General features: G+C 50.8%; 1 protein-coding gene across 1 annotated transcript in view; it reads right to left on the reverse strand.

Annotated features, from left to right (window-relative positions):
• Window positions 1–16,240, reverse strand: part of LOC137159859 (serine/threonine-protein phosphatase 6 regulatory ankyrin repeat subunit B-like) — a 78,044-nt gene extending 61,804 nt beyond the window's left edge. The window contains exons 1-3 of the mRNA XM_067558318.1: window positions 16,088–16,240; window positions 14,505–14,606; window positions 3,046–3,144 (exon numbers count right to left, since the gene is read on the reverse strand). Of these exons, the coding sequence (XP_067414419.1) occupies window positions 3,046–3,144; window positions 14,505–14,606; window positions 16,088–16,240 (354 nt within the window). The remainder of the gene's footprint in view (window positions 1–3,045; window positions 3,145–14,504; window positions 14,607–16,087) is intronic.
• Between the last annotated feature and the right edge of the window lie 1,098 nt (window positions 16,241–17,338).

A 17,338-nucleotide genomic window follows, 5' to 3' on the forward strand; every position in this document is an offset into this window, starting at 1 on the left:
ACTTCAGTTCAGAAACATCACAACATTTCATTTCAGTAATGTCAAAACAATACAAAATCTTATATAATGTAACATTTCTGTGAGCAAGGTCTGAGTGGCACTCCCCCCGCTCAGTCAGCTGAAAGGGGGGGAGGGGGTACTTTATTTGCATGGGCTTTGTGTTTGCATGAGTACAATTCATATGTAGCAGGATTTCACTGTATCTGAAGAAGCACAACTGGGTGCTGAGCATGATGGGAAATGGTTAATCTGGCTGGTATTGGGTTACAATCACTTTTGTGTTAACTGCAGGGGTAATGAAATGCTGTCCTTCGATTGTACGAACAAATGGCAGCAGAACCATGTTTAGCCTGTTCTGATGAAAAATTCACTCTCATCTAAACAGAGCCCAACAAGGGTGGTGGACAGATTCTCGAGCATTGTAAGGGCAGCAGGGAGGGGCTGAGAAGTTTCCTGCTGAGACTGCACTAGCCCAGGTAAAGGGCTGCCCTCAGGCATCGATTGACTATCTCCTCCCACTGTTAAAAGGTTTTAGAATTCATGATTCCTCTCGGAGTCTTTTGTTGTGTTAAAAGCAGGGACATTGCTCCTGTGTCAGCAGAAGGTTTTTCCATGAGCTGAAAGCTGAAATTCACTAAGAGCTGAAATCACTAGAGGAACGGGGAAACCTTGACTGACAACCAGCAGAGAGGAGCAAGTAGCGGTCGACGCCAGCTGACGGCGGGAGCCTGCAGCGGACGGCGGGAGCCTGCAGTGGTCAGCGCCTGCAGACGGCGGGAGCCAGCAGTGGGGATCCAGTGAGGCCTGGAGGTGGCAGGAGGCAGCAGTGGAGAGCATCTGGTCAAGCCTGCAGAAGGGGACTGGCTGAGCCCCAACCGAGAGGTGGATACTGCAACTACGATGGTCAGTGGGGCAGGGGAAAGCAAGAAGGGAGATGTGAAGGACACACCCCATGTACTGTGGGATGGGGTGGGTTCAGATCACTGTGTTCATAAATTCTGTTTGCACTGTTTTTCCCAAGCCAGTGCCGCGTTACTTCCTTCCTGTTATTAAAAGGTTTACTTTCTACACTCAGACTCTGTGCTTGCGAGAGGGGAAGTATTGCCTTTTGGGGGCGCTCAGGGGATAGTGTGAGATTTCCCAGGTGACTGGGTGGGGGCTCGAGCCAGTTTGGTGTTGTATCATTGACAGGAACCCCTAGATACAGAACCCGGCCCTTTGCTGCTGCGAGCACTGTCTGGCCAAAGGGTTACATTTCAATATAACAATATAATATAAAAGTCCACATCAAATGTTTTGACATCATCAAAATGAAACAAAGTCAAAATGAATCATTGCAAATGTTTTCAGTCAAAAACACAGTGGAAATGGAAACCTGCCCGTGAAAGGTTTAGATTTTGACAAAATTACATTTTCCGACTGGAAACTATTCCACCAAAAAGGTTTCAACCGGCTCTAGACAGGGCCTCTGGAGGTCTAGGAAGCTCTCTTCGTTGATGTCCAGCAGGTGGGTGCTTGGGTTTATTTGGTCTTTATGTCAGTGACCGAGAGACATGGATTCTGTCTTCCCAGTGCATCTCTTGATTTGCATTTGCATTTTCTTTTTTCTGCACGTGCTCCCCACGCAACCTGAGGCCTGCTCCCAAACCCTGTCACGTGACCTGCTTCCCCCCTGCCAGAACCCCTGGCATGCAGTCCGCATGCAAATCCCATTCCCACGGCTGGAACCATCCCTCCCCCCATTACTGCAATACACGCCCTGTGTCTCACCTCCCTCCTGCCTATTCTGCAGGCAATGGGGAGGAGGGGGCAGCGAGTGAAGAGCTGGGAAGCCGGATCAGAGAGCACTGGTGAGAGAAACAGGCTGGGGGAAGGAGTAAATGAGTGCTGAGGAGAGAAAGGCTGTCTTCAGGGGAGGGGAGAAGGCCTGGCCAGTTCTCTTGCCCCTTCTCTCAAGGCTTAAAAGGACATGATATCATCCTAATTCCCAGTAAAGCAGTCAATGCTCGGAAAGGCCCTGGCTTTGTCTGGTAGGTGTAATTCTCCTGAAGCCTGAGTCATCGCACACTCACTGAGAGACTGGGTGAGAGAGACCTTGGAAAGGGTTTTACAGGGTTCTTTTTTTTTTTTTTAATAGTACCGCAGACCTTTAAGAGGGCCAGTGTAATGATTGCCTGGAAACAGCCCAGCGCACAAAGGAATTGCACAAAAGACCTCTCTGGGTTGTATCTGGAATACGTCTCACTGCGCTGCCGGAAGCAAGATAATAGAGGCAGAGGAGCATTGCCCTCCCTTCACAACCGTCAGCAGATGCAATCAAGGAGGAAAGCGCGCATCATTGAGAAGCTGACATCCCAGCCATGCAAACAGCAGCCTGCACGCAAGAGTCATTTATTTGTTCTCGGCTGTGTTCGCCCCATTGTTGGAGTGGAAAAAACTCCCCAGCATTCAGGTGGATGGAAGCTCAGCCCACCAGAACAGCTTACAGCAGGAAGTCCTGCATAATGAAAGCATGAATGGGATCCAATGAGCAAAGGCTGGATGCTTGGGAAGTCGGGGAGACCGAATACTGGGGGGAGGAGGGATGGGCAAGAAATTCTCAACCTTGAGATCTATTTGGCTTTGAAATGGTATCCCGCGGGGAAGCGATGGGAGTCCCATTACTTGGGAGATTTGAAGACAGACTGGAGAATACCCTATAGGGAAGAAGGGGAGTGTGGACTGGAGCGGGAATTCCCCATGTATTTCACAGGGCAGATCACAGCTTTATAGAGAAATTGTCCCTCTGGGATCCACAGCGGAAGGTGCTATAGAAGGACAAAGTGATTCCGGTGTACGTACAACGGGCAGAGCAACAGGCAGTGCAGCAGACTCTCTCAGAGTCTAACTTGCCCCGGGTACTCGTTTTGCACATATCCATTTTAAACCAACAATGGCCACGGTGTAAGAGCCGGCCTCAGGCACGGCCCTGTGGGAACGACCATTCTACTGAAGAAATGGAAGAGGAGACTTGAAGGGCAATGACGCACCCCCCCGTGCACATACCCCTCCAGGGACGTTGGGATCTGCCTTTCCAGCCAGCAGTAGCCGGATGATCTCCTCCTTCGAGTGAGCAGCAGCCACGTGTAAAGCGTTTCGGCCATTCTGGAAGGGGGTCAGAGGAAAAGCAGTTAGCCACATGCCTGAAGAGCTGTGTTTATCCACCGAAAAGGCTCCGTATAGAGAGATCTTTCCCACCCAGCTCTGCTAACCTGCCTCAGCACTGGCCTGGAGGGATCATCTGTCACGTGCGTCTGTGTGTCAACCATACCAATCCGTCCCACCTTGCATTGAGCAGTGACACCTTTCCCAGGCCTGAATAAGAGCTCTGTGTAGCTCGAAAGCTTGTTCCTCTCATCAATAGAAATTGGTCCAATATTACCTCGCCCACCTTGATTGCCTCTCAAGGCATTGATGTCATAGTCATCACTGGGCTATCCGAGCACCTGACATTGTACTAAAGGATGGGGTAGTTTAGGCTTCACACCTATGCAAAGAGGGCAAGTATCCAAGTCAATACCAACTAGGGGGCCAGCTGAGGATTGCAAATTGTGTGGTGGGGACACCTGTCCACAGGGAATAACACGGAAATCTCCAAGCTCAGTTGTCAGATAGAAACTACTTTTGGTCAGCTCTGACCTGGGACCGATTTCAACCACCTAGAGGCTTATGCCTTGAGCCCTGCTTACAAAAAGTCACCTGCAGTGCTTCCTTAGTGACAGCCTCCCAATTTTCATAGCCATTACGAGAGCTGCATTAAAAGCCTGCAGTTACAGGTCCAGGAAAGCTCTAGAGTGGTTCAGCCCGCCAGGCGTCTCAGTTGTTAACAGTATATCAAACTTCCAGAGCTATTAGTTCCACAACTGGCAATTCTATCAATTGAGCTGAATGTCCTATATACAACACCCTCCCCCTGCAACAAAACCAAACAAAACTCCAATAAGTAGGTGATCCAACCCACAATCTCCCCCCCAGGGATGATTTAGAACTCATCAATTGCAGCTACTGCTATTGAAAATAATCAGCCGGTGGCCAACCATCTCACCAGCTAACAGAGGGGAAAATCTGTCAGATGGAAAAAAAATGTATCAGGGACTGAGCTGTTAAACAAAGAGATCATCTGGGCAAATCTCCACATTGCAATAAATAAATAATAAAAACGTGTTGCCCTTTCATAGTGCCTTTCACCCACGGAGCTCCAAGATCTCTGCATTTAGCAAATCACTTAAGCATTATGGCCCATGGAAGGCAGTGAGATTGAAGCACAAGCTTGAGTGCTTTGCTGAATCGGTGCCTATTCACTCAAACATTCACCGATGTAGCCTAGGAGAACAATGAATACAAAGACTGTGAACATAAAAGCTGATTTGTTCTGTTTTTAACCTACCCAAAATGCCAGGTGGCCTGATGGCTCCGCCTTGTCGCTTAGCTAAAGAAAATGGACTTGAAACCACTTGTCTAATGTCTGGGTTTTATTAACTATGTGGTAGCTGGGAGGTGTGGCCTCCCTCGGAGATAGATGGCGAGGGAGAGCCGAACCCCCTCTGGGGGCGGAGCTCACTGCAGTGACACCTGACCAGAGGCAGCTGGGCGGGGCAGGAAGTATAAAAGGCAGGCCTCCCCACTCAGTCAGGGGAAGGCGGCCGAAGGAGAAGGATGTCTCTCCTTTGGTGCCGGGGCCAGAATTTGCGCCCGACCGTTACCCGAAGAGAAGCTGCCAGAGTTGCCCCCTGCCTGGGGCCCGGAGGGCCTGGAGAAGCTACTTGAGCCCAGCGAGCCGGAGGAGACTCTGTGACCTGGAGTAACTACCTGAGCTTCCGACCCCCTACGGGCTGTTGGAAAAAGATTTCAAATGAGGTTCGTTTACCCTGCACCAGATAAAAAAGAGATCTAAGCAGGTATTTGGGCAGTCTCCAAGTTTTATTTCTGCAGAGGTCGGACACTTCCCAGCAAGTGGTCAGTGTGAGACCCCGAAGGCATGCTCTCTTGCATATTTATACAAACACAAACAAAGAAATTACATATGCATAAATTCTTAATGCTTATTGGTACACTCAAATTATTATTATTATTGCTATTGGCTTTACACTTTCTACATCTTCTAACTATAAACATATGCATAACATAAAAGATGAGGGCAGAAGATTTCAACTTATCTATCAAAATTGTCTGGTCTATTTCCCAAGACTGAAGAAAAAGCAAAAACTACTACAGGCTGACTCCTCATTTCTCCTGTTAATCTTTCTCTCTGACCTTGGCAGAGATAAGCACCATAAACAAAGAAAAGAGGAGGGGGTGGGTGATTTCAACAGAAAGCAGAACACTAAAACAACTAAAATGGAGTAACTGTGGTCAAGCAAACAATTATTTTCCTTCAGGACCAGAGGAGGTCCTCGGATCCTGTGACCTGGAGGAGCTGCCCTCCGCGGACGATCCTGACGAGTTCCCGGACCTGCCGTTGTGCGACAAGGCCAAGGGCTTCTGGGACGCCCCTCGGGCAGAGTACCCCGAGGGACCGGAGTGCAACCAAAGGGACCAGGTACTCTAGGGAGAGGGTGGGAGGAAGTAGCCCCGGGGTAGCCGACTACAGTCCGGCTGAGCCTGCGCTCGCACTAAGGCAGCGTGTTTCGGCCGGAGCCCCGCTGACCCAGTGATGGGACATCCCATCATGGACAGGGCCCTGGGCTGGGACGCAGTGGAGACGGGTGGACCTGCGTCCCCCTCGCTCCCACCCCGACCTAGGGTGATTGCCCGCTGAGGGCCAGAGCCAGTTCCCTGCTGTCTGCCCTGCCCTGCCTACGGGCCAGGGCTTGGGACTGCTTGCTCGGCCCTCTGGGGCTAGACCGTTTTCCTCGCTGCCTGCCCACCCTGCCTGAGGGCTGGGCCGTGGACTATTGCCTCGCCCTGCTGGGGCTGGAGGCTATTTCCCCACTGCCTGCCCACCCTGCTGAGGACCAGGCCTTAGACTAGTTCCTCGCCCAGTAAGGGCTAGAGATGGTTTCCATTGGTAGGCCCGTCCTGCCTAAAGGTCGGGCCTCAGAACTACTTACTCGCCCTACAGGTGGGCTAGAGACTGTACCCGTTGCTAGGCCCATCCTGTCTAAGGGCTGGGGCCCAGAGCTGCTTACTCACCCTACCAAGGGCTCTAGACTGGTCCCGTTCGCTGGTCTGCCCTGCCTAAGAGTCGGGGCCTTCGATGGCGTGCGTGCCATATTAAAAGGCCAGAGACTACTCCCCTTTTGTTTGGCCCACCCCCCTAAGGACCGGGGCTGGACACCGGGGCTTATCCTGCTAAGGACAGGAGACGGCCCCTTTGTTTGGGACTCCCCACAGGGCGCAGGTGCTGGAAGGTGTGGCCTCCCTCGGAGATAGACGGTGAGGGAGAGCCGCCGCCCACAAAAGGGGACTCTTTACGTACCTCCAAGAGCTAATAACGAACACGATCACAAACCACATCATCAGATAACTGCCTCTAAACGTAATGTAACATTTCCTGTCTAACTCACAATGGAACAACCGAAGGGAAAAGGAATTCATCAGTGAGTCATGGCATGACTGTCAAACAAATCAATGCTTCTCATCCCAAATCTACCTCATCTCCTGCGATGGCGGCCTTTTTTGTTTGTTGCCATTGGCCACCCCAACATTAAAAGACCTCGTCAAGCTGGCTAAATTACTTACAAAGTAAAGGGTGTAAACCAAACGTCTACATAAGCTGAAGGGTTCCAGATCTTTTATCTAATTAGAGCATCTCCTAGATCATCAGACCACAGGAGCCATCCAATCCGTGTGTGTGCCAACCTTCGTATTAAGCAGTTTGCCACTCCACTGGCCATCTGGCTGCCTGGAGCATGACTCCTCTCTCCTTAACAGAGTAATGTTGTGTAATTACAGCTGCAATACAAGAGCCAGGGAAACTGGGATCACGCTCAGTCTGAGGGACAAGGGTTGTTCAAAACGGCCTGGCACGGAAAAGTTAGGTCTCTTCAACAGAAAGGACAACTTGGCTGCACTAGGTTTACAGGGCAAGCTCAGGCCCTTGGGATGAATCTGCACTGAATAACAACATCATCATCATCTAGCTCTTTCCGTCCACAGAGCTCAAGGCGCTGTCTGCACAAAGGAGGTCCGTATCATTGCCCCCATTTATAGTCGGGGAAAGTGCGGCACCGAGACGTTAAAGTGACATGCCCGAAGTCACCCAGCGGGCCGGTGGAAGAGCTGGGACTAGAACAAAGGTCTGGCTCCCAGCTCAGTGCTCTGAGCAATATGCCAGGCTGGAGAAGGTGTTTTCTATATACTCAAAGACAGGGTGTGGCAGAAAAATGGCCTATTAACCCTCATTCTCAGAGCTTCCTCTGAACGGAACACAGCCGGACCTGTCTCCATAGCCTCCCACTGCCTCCCCCCGATGCCTGCATGCACTGGAAGAAGCCCACTTTCCCTGAGGAAGCTTCACATTCTCTGCCATCAGCTCCTTTGCCTGCTCCCACCACCGGCCAGCTCCGGGCTAGCCCCTGTGCCCTGCCTGCACGCTGCTGCTCCCAGACCCAGAGAAGGTTAGAACCCGGCACTGACACAGCCGGGGTCAGGAACAGATCAGCCACATGGGGAATGCCTAGCTAGGCGGCAGTAGCACTGCTGAAAAGGTTCCGTGGCTTATAGTGGATCACAAACTGAACATGAGCCAATAATGTGATGGCGTTGCAAAAAAGGTGAATATCATTCTGGGGGCGAATTAACAGGAGTGCCGTGTGTAAGATTCGGGCGATGGTTGTCCCACTCCACTCTGCACTGCTGAGGCCTTCTAGCTAGAGCGCAGTGTCCAGTTCTGGGTGTCACACTTTAAGGAAGATGTGGACAGAGTGGAGAATCTACAGACGAGCAACACAAATGATACAAGGTTTAGAAAACCTGATCTACGAGAAAAGAAAAGTGAGGGGGGACCTGATAACGGTCTTCAAATAGGTTAAGGGCTGTTATAAAGGGGAGAGTGATCAATTGTTCTCTAGGGCCACTTAAGGTAGGACAAGAAGGAATAGGCATAGGCTGCAGCAAGAGAGATTTAGGTTATTAGGAAAAACTTTTAAACTATAAAGGTAGTTTAAGCTCTGAACCAGGCTTCCAAGGAAGGCTGTGGAATCCCTGTCATTGGAGAAGAGATTAGACAGACACCTGTCAGGGATAGTCTAGGTTTCCTTGGTCTTGTCTCAGTGCAGGAGGCTGGACTAGATGATTTCTTGAGGTGTCTTCCAGCCCTACATTTCTCTGATTCTATGTCAGGAATGGGGCAACGGGAAATTGAGTGGTTCTGGGTAGGAGAGAGGCAGGGTGGTGACAGAGAGAGGGAGCAAGCAGAGAATAGGAAAAGCAAGGAGAAATTGAGGAAGAGCCTCCAAGAATAATCTCATGTAATACCCAGTGGCCGAGGATGGCGAGGGGGCAGCCCAGAGAGTAGTCAAGTTTGCCCGGGTAGCTGGGCTGTTGATTGGTATCAGAAGCAGTCCGGGGCAATGGTCAGAGTTCTCGCGGTGGTCAATAGCTGGAAGATCCAATCCGAGGGGCAGGTCAGTGGGTTGGGACGGGGAGACCAGGAAGGCAAGGCAAGGCAGCAGAGGAAACAATGTGGGCTCAGAGAAGGCAGTCTAGGCAGCAGGCAACGGTCTGTCGCTCAGTCAGCTTCCCTCGTCCTGTTGGGGCCTTGATATGGCCCAGGTACCCAAGGAGAGTGGGACCTGGGGCATGGCTGCTGTGGTCTATATGCCTTTGGCACTAAGGCTGTTGGTGAATGGGGCTGTGTGCACATTGACGGCAGAAAATTTGCTGCCTTCAGATCGATTATTTTCCGGCTTGATTGAGCGGCAGTGAAGAAAGCTGAATCGATCCGGAAGTCGATCTATTAAAACCACCTCCGAAAAAAGTGTAGGGCTGCTTCGACGGGAACGCATTGCCCGTTGGTGCAGCGCGGCGAAGACGGCACGCTACAGGGAAGCAATGAAGGCAACGCAGAGTAGCTTGCATAACTCCTGTCAACGGCAGCTGAATTTTGCCGGACAGGTAGACCTGCCCTGGAGGATGGGTTTGTAGAGGACTCGTCAGATGATGAGGCCTAGACAATGGCTCTAGTTGGATCCTAGAGATGGGATGCAGAAAGAAGCATCAGGATTTAGACAGTCTGGATGTGAGGACCTAGAGAGAGAAGAGTCGAAGAGGACGGCCAGGCTACAGGCCTGAATGACCATGGGGATGGGGATGTTTTCCACGGCAATCTGGACTGTAGGCAAGAGGAGAGCTCCTGTAGCCCGTTACCATCACCCCTCTTCTAAACCCCCATCCTGTAGGAAATGGCTCTCGACACCCTTCCCCCCCGCCAACGCTGTGCAAACCTCAAGAGAAATCTCCTTCCAAGGCAGCACTTATGGCTGCACTGCAAGATTTACTGTTGCTGCAAAACAGCTGCTCCCAGGCGTGGAAAGAAGAAAAGCCTCCAAAACATCTTCACGGTGGACGACAGCGCCATGCTGCTGCAGTAACTAGCTTGTGGTTTTCATTAAGGACTCTCGCCAGAGCAGCTTTGAATGATCGCTCGGGCTGCTACCGACAAACTTCAGCCGAGAGGGGATTTGTCTGGCTGCTCTGTGCTCAACAGGCCGTGACGTTATTACAGAGATCAAGCTTGGGAAACGGTTGCCATTTTCGTACACTTGGTGCTAGAACTGCCTCTGAGGCACAACGTCATGACATACACCCCGTCTCTGTCCATGGAGTAACCCAGGGCAGGGAGAGGGTCCCCCACCCTCCTATTTATTACACACTCCCATTTCTCTGCCATTTTTAGTCCTGAGCTGTTTATTGGAGGCTGCATAGGCCAGCGGACAGAACACTGGTCTGGGAGTCAGGAGTCCTGACTCTCTAGTGCCCACTCTGCTACTGCCCTGCTGGGTGTTCCTGTGCAAGTCACTTCGGTTTCCCCTGCCCACCCTCTGTCTCTTTTGTCTACACACAAACTTGCAGCAATTTCAGTTTAGGAACACAGTATTTCAGCTTTGCTTAAACCTGTTCCTAATGGATTTGAATTGAACTGAACTGATCCTGGCAGAACTGTTAGAGGAGTGCCCAGGAAGACTTTTGCACCTCAGTTTAAAAATCACACTTACATGAATCTGTTGCAAGTCTGTGTATGGAAAAGCTCTTCAGTTATAAGCTCCTCGGGGCAGGAACTGGCTCTTACTGTGTATGTTCGTACAGCCCCTAGCATACTGAGGTCCCAGTTGAGGTTGTGATCTCTAGGTACCACCGTGTTATAAAGGATAAATAATTTTTGTTTGCTACAAGTGTTCAAACGTACATCTGTGCTGCCAAGTTGCAATTGGTCACATGGTATTGTTTCTGCTCCATGACTGGAAGAATGCATGAGCACTTTTAGTGTGAATACCGGGGTGTACGAATTTAAATGACTCTTCTTCTGGCAATACTCGCAGGTGAAATCCACAAACATACACAAGGGGGAGTTTGGCTGAAGCAAATTCACTCAGAAATCCCCCTCAAATCTCCCCAGGTGCCCCAGCAAAGAGAGGTGAAGTGAGGACTCAAGATCCCTAATGGAAGAGACTAATATTTGGAAAACCCACTTGCAGAAAAGTTTGACTCCAGGAAAGAGCAAAACCAAAACCATCGGTGGTGGAATAAGCTCCGATGTCTCTCCTCCTTCCTTGGGCTACTAGTCCAAACCAAACCCTTCAGCCTCCGATCCAGTCCCAGAACAAAGTCAAAGGCGGCCGGGAGAATATAATCCCAGTCGAGAAGTCCTAGCAGAGCCACTCAGATCTATCTCAAACCCATGCATTAGTCCAACTCCTCATCAGCTGAATCGGGGGTGAAGGAGATTGTCTTAAACAGTGCCAAAGGAAGGGGTAAAGAGAGATTTGAAACCTCTCATGGAAACGCACACAGTAAATGCTCGGAAACCCTGCCTTAACATGGATCCCCAACGTAAAGACATCGTCACACCGCAGAGGAGAGAGGCTTGGCAGATGGAAGAACTGCATTCGATTGTTCTTACTGGGGCTTCTCCAGAGGGTGTCTCTGGGATGGCCTAGAGGTGAGAGTCCAGGACTAGGTGCGAGGAAGGCCTTGCTTCTAATCCTCATTCTGAAACCCAGGGCCAGATTCTGATCTCCATTAGGCTGGTGGTGTAAATCCAGCATAACGGCCCTGGAGTGATATTAATGTCACAAGAACAGACTCTTGTCCTCATATCCTGCTGTGACCGTGGATAAGTCCCTTAGCGTCTCAGTTCCCTCACCTGGGCTAGCAACATTAGCGGAGCACACCCAGAGGCTTGGCCATGGTCGCAATGGGATTTCATCAGCTCCTAACGTTGCTTTTGTGCTTGGACGACTCGTGTAATTATTGCACCTTCCAAAGACTCCCCCTGCAGCGGCCAGCACACCTCGGAGGGCTCTCGGGTTTTGGCTGGTTCTGCGAGCACAGGGGACAATCCTCGCCAGGGATTAATTAGCTCTTTCCACCTCCCAGGGCCAGCTAAGGAGCAGTAATTTCACAAAAACCGCCTCCTGGAGGGCAGCGGAGACGTGTCCCTGCAGTTTCTGCAGTCCCTGCTCCAGCTGCCCTGGCTCTGAGCTTCCCCCAGGGTCAGCTCCACAGCCACTGACTGTACGGGGCACGGATCAGGTCTGTAGGAGTCCATTCAAATCGGAAGAGGCTCCCAGCTTTGTCTGGCCTCTGCAGGGAAGGGTAGATGTGCTTGGCGCTGCTAGAGGCAGCTCCTCCCCACCCCCAGCCGCCGCAGAGAGGGACTGGCACAGAAAACAGAGCCCAAGTGGGGAGGGGGCAGGTGCTGCTTTTGGAAAGCCTTGGAATCCCTGCCAAGTAGCCGGAGCAGCTCAGTGGGGAGTCTCGGAAGGTCAGTAGCTGACGCAGGTGACCGGCTCTGCCCTCCTGGCTCCTGGAGACCCATTCAGGGATGAGGGGTGCCCTGGGGTTTGCATTCCCACCACGGCTCCGGGAAGGCAACAAAGACGGATTAGCTCCTCCAGGCATTTCAAGAGCACACCTAAGCAAGCTCTCGCCCGGCCCAGTCGGGGGCGGGGTGGGAAAGGGCGGTCTTGCATTTACATCACATGCGGACCGGGCTGTTGGCAGTGTGTGCTGACGAGGCTGATGACAGGGGATCAGACCCCCCATCTTGCATGACCCACAACTAGTGCCAAGTCTGCCGTGATAATGAGCCTGGGCTAGATTGTTAAAGGTATTTGGGCTCCCAGGCACTTTTGAAAATCCCTCCAGGCACCTGTGACATTCAGGATCCAGACACCCCAGGGGGAGAACAGGACATCTGAACCCCAGAGAATATGCAATTGAATCGACTGATTGCACCCAATATTACTGTACTATAAAAGTGCATCAAATATGGTCTTTTAGGAAAGCCCGTGACACACGGGTGATTAATATCATTGGGAAGTGTGAGTATTAACACTGTATGGGGCACTTACTGATATTACGCCTTACAGGCTGTGACCAAACGAAAGGGGGAGCAGGTTTTCGCCCAGAGAGGGAAGGAGGGTAGCTATCTGTTTCCAACGTAAATTAAGCATTATGGAATCAAAACAATAGAAGCCCAAATATCAAACGAATCAGTGGTGGGGTGGGAGGGAAGAACAGAGGGAGATCAGCCTGGCTCTGTGGACAAAACAATGAGTTGTGGGAAATATAAGCAGAAGCAAAAAGCCATGTGGGCCTCCATCACTGAAGGGATGATAGGCTACAGCATCCTTCGAGCCTGAGCAAGTTGGGCGCTCCGCTCTGGAGGACTAGGGATGTTGAGAACTTCTTGTAAGTAAGGAAACTGCTTAGGCAACGGTGGTAACTTGCTGGAATTAAGTTTTAGTCACTGGAAAGCACATTTTGTTGGTTTTATTTGTAACCTTTCCCTTCTCTCTCACTCTTACTTGAGAGCTCCTCGACCTGTGTACTTGGCCAATAAATGGATGGTGGCTTTCTTCCAAACCCATCTCAGTGCTGTGTATTAAAGGGAAAGGCAAAATCCCCAGCCAAACTACCAGGTAGGCGTGTGCTCTGGTTCCTTGGAGGCAACAAACTGGATAGCTTCTGTGAGGGTCCAGTGAGAGGGACTGGACATGCAGAGGGGACACTCAGGTCTGGAAGGGCTGTAGGCATCACCCTGCAAGGAGTAACCAGGCAGGTGGAAGCCAGGGTGAGGCCACTGTACTGGGAGCAGGCTAGTGGTGACAGGTCCCTGAGCCGAAGCTTCACAGCCCAGAAGCACACCCAGGGTTACAGGGCAGGAGGTGACACAAACCCTTACTGTCCTGGGTGAACCCCCACGATGCCACACCACCCATCTGCATCTTTAGTTGCCGAAATAGCTTTGACCTTTGTTTCTATGTCCATCAACCTTCCAGACCACAGCGCCCTCTCTCTCTGAGCAGGAGAACTGTGGGCCTTTCGCAAAAACATTTGAAAAAGTCAGTAGCCAACATGTTACCAGAAATGACGTGGGCTTAAAAAGACAGACACCCCCTAGATGTGGAGGGGAGTTCTATGTGACAAATTGCAGAGCCATGCAAGATTTATCATGCACCCGTGACCAGCTCACCTGCCCTCCCCTCCTCACCTTCCTCCTTAGCCACCTCTACAGATGTACACAGATGTTTGTTTCTGTGCGCAGATACATAACAAACAAAGGCCAATGCCTTGGACCAGATAAAATCCAAGAGACGAGCTGCCAGACTCCTTTAACCATAGACATTAGAGATGTAAATGATCTATTGCTTACCCATGTCTCTGTTACTACGGATTATTCCCATCACAAACACTCTCCCTGCTCCATCCAGTCGAGTCCCAGATGATTCATACAATGGAGTTTTCCTTAGGAGACTCTTCCAACGTCTAATAGACCTTAACGCTAGGAAGCATCTCCTGATGTTCCTCAAATGCTCTCCTAAGCTCAGTTTCAGTCCCTAGCTCTTCGCCACAAGCAATTCCTCTCCCTACCCCATGTGCATTTCAGTCACCTGCTGTCAGATGAAAGGCTGGTCTTGTTGTTCAGGCACTGGAGAGGTTCTCACAAAATGGGGGTTCAAATCCCAACAGGCCTTTGGGTAAGTCACTTCCTCCCTCCGTGCCTCAGTCCCCCACCTCTAAAATGGGATTGCAGTTCTTCCTTTGTCATGCATATGTACCTACATGTGTACACATGTTTCTGCAGCCCAGCACGATGGAGCCCTGGGCTCACTTTGATGCTACCGTAATATGAACAACGAATGGAAATATTATCAGCAGACAGTTATCAGGTCCTCTCCTAGTGGTCGTGCAACCCATGGCTCCATACTGGATGGAGTCCTTGAACATGAGTCTCTATTTCCTGGCTCCACCTAGTCCCATCAGGGCTCTGGAGAGCTAGATAGTAAATGGTTTCTTACCTTAGTTTGGTCTGAAAGATTCACTCCCAGCTCCAGCAGCCTCTCGACAATGGACAGCCTGTTCTCTCTCACCGCAATCATGAAGGGGGTCAGGCCCGACTCCTGGAGAAGACAAGACAGGCATTGCCAATGGAATACCTAAATGTCTGAAGTTGGCCCACACAGGTATCCATGTCATCTTGGGCTATCATGGCTCATTTCTTCCTTATAATCACACCCTTCAGGAAACTCCCACGTCAACACCTGACCTCAGCTGCCATGCTGGTGCATGGGGAGGGAGACAAGTTCTCAGGTAGGTAGGGCCCCAAGCCATGCTGTCTAAACATGATCAATTACCCTCAAAATCCACCTTCGGAGATCTTTCCAAGAGGTGAAAATGGAACTAAAGCACAATTCTACTCAGCCCAGTTCAAGATTAGAACCGGGTCAATCAGGACTGTAAGGACTGCTGGGTGGATGTGGGAGCATGCACTGTTGCTGTCTGTTTCGTGCCAAAGCTGCCCCATAAACCCTAAATTCACTTTAGAAACTAAAGAAAAGGAAAATAATCATAAAAACCCATCATGATGGGTACGTGCTAATTTTTCCTGGTTTTGTGTTTAAATCCAGCTCACTGTTTCAGCAGGAAAATACAAACCAATTTGGAGAGCCATCGTCCTGCACCCCTCTAGGCAGCTGCAAATCACTCCAAGCATCGCTTCCCAGCCGCAGTTATCTGCAGACACCACAGCACCGATGGCCGAGGCTGCCTGTAAATCAGGCAGTCGGGCTTCTCGGTGCGCAAGAGGCGGCCCCGGTACTGCCGGATCCAAAAACCAGGTGCTACGCTTGTTGATAAAGGTTCAATCCAAGCCAAAAAGCCTTGACCCTGAATGGCCAAAGGGCTCCAGCAAGCGGCACCAGCTACCAGCGTGTGTGAAAGACTCCAGGACTCTTCCACACTCAGTAAACCAGTTCAATTCTTGGCTCTGCCCCAGACGTTGTGTGAGACCTTGGGCAAGTCACCTAACCTCCCTCCGCCTCGGTTCCCCGTTTCTCAAAGGGGGGCAGTAATGCTTCCTTTATCTGCCATGTCTATTTAGATGGTAAACTCTTTAAGGTAGGGACCGTCTCACTGTGTGTTTGCACAGCGCCTAGCACAGTGGGGCCGGGAGCTCCGTGGCGGTCCGGCATGCCACTGTAATACAGATGATAATAATAATGAAATCATTGGCCAAAACACCCCTTTTCTTACTGAGGAGAAGCCATTCAGTATGAACCACAGCTGGGAAGGAGAATGGGAACAAGATAATCAGTTAATGCGGGTAACACAGGATTTACCCACCTATTCCAGCCAGGTGAATACTCTGCTTCCAGCGATGCTGAATAGTAGATGATGCAGACAGAGGCTCCTAAGGCACCTGGCCATTTATGCAGTGGGAAGAACCATGATTTAGCTCCAGTGACTCCAGCCCTTGTCTTCCTCACTGCCACTCCCTCCCCCCCGCACCTCTCCAAGGAAATCATCATGGCACCATTTTTTCTTTTATATCTGTATAACACAAGCCACTGCTGGTACAGCTTCCTGGCTATTGGCCACTTACTTGGTCAGTTTGGGAGATGCTCAGGTCCCCCTTGTCCATGCCTCTCAGGGTCTGCTCCAGGACGATCCACTCCCCTTTGGTGGCCAGCTGCAGCACTCTGCTGTTGGATGGCAACAATCCCGGGGGGCTGAGAGATGAGCTCGTCTCAGCCATTTCCCTTCTCTTCCCCCAAATCAGAGCCGTTTGGGGGTCAATCCTTGCATCCTTCCTCACAGGGAATCATATTTCTTCTCTCCTCATCTCTCTCCACGGCTGTGCTGGGAGAAGGCGTCTAAGGCAGTGACTGATGCCAGTTTCTCTTTCTTTTGCTCTCTCTTGGTAGGAGGTAAGGGCAGCGGATGCCCCCCCCCAACTTTTCTCCCCCATTCTCTATTGATTCAGACTCTTCCAATCAGAGGGACTCCTCAGCTCCAGCTCCCGTTAAACTTTTCTAACTCCTCCTTTGCGTCCCGGTTACCTTGACATCAGCTCCTGGGGTGGGGAGTTTGTGTTTCTGCCGGTTAAAAAGCCGCCTTTATTGCTTTTCCTACAGAAGCTTAATTCAGTTGAGTTCATGGGCCCAGGGCATGAAAAATGCAATTAATTCTAATCAGGATTCAGGAACGTCAGCATCCTACCGTAAGCCGGATTTGAAGAGGTACTGCTGCTTGGGCCTGCTTGCCAGAGAGAGGCCAGGGATGCGAGAGGGTCACCCTTCAAGCGCCGAATGTCCCCACATGCACTTGGGTTCAGAGTTAGGGGTTTCGAACCATTTCCTGCCAACCATTTTCAGGGGCTTTTTTAAAAAAAATGCTACCATGATCCCAAGTGATCGACTAGCGGCAGCTTCCCACGGGCCTTGGAACTCCGATGGGGAGGAGGAAAGGGGAAGACAGGAATTCAGGCCATAGGACTGGAAAGGACATCCTGTGTCAAGCGGCCCCATCATATAAACTTGTTAATAAACGTATCAAGCTCCACTGTAAAACTAGCTAGAAAAGCGTGTCCGTGTTCACAGCCGTTGCGGGCAGGGAGAGCTGAGTGCAGTTTGCATGTGACCAATATCTTTTTCAGAATGTTCCTTCTTTGCTGATGGCAAATATCTCCTGCAAGGGGCACCCTGGAAGTCTTCGCCTCCCTCCAAAGGAGCAGACAGAGGGCCCTGCCTGAGACAGGGTCTGTGGTCCGACTTGCAATGCTGAGAGGCAGTTTTTCTGGGAAGTTCTCCCAGGACACACTGCATGCATCTATTAATAGTTATCTGTTTGTGGT

The sequence above is a fragment of the Emydura macquarii genome, unplaced genomic scaffold (genome assembly GCF_026122565.2).
Source record: "Emydura macquarii macquarii isolate MOO-44397 ecotype Brisbane River unplaced genomic scaffold, CSIRO-AGI_Emac_v2 contig_1947, whole genome shotgun sequence".
NCBI classification, from domain to species: Eukaryota; Metazoa; Chordata; order Testudines; family Chelidae; genus Emydura; species Emydura macquarii.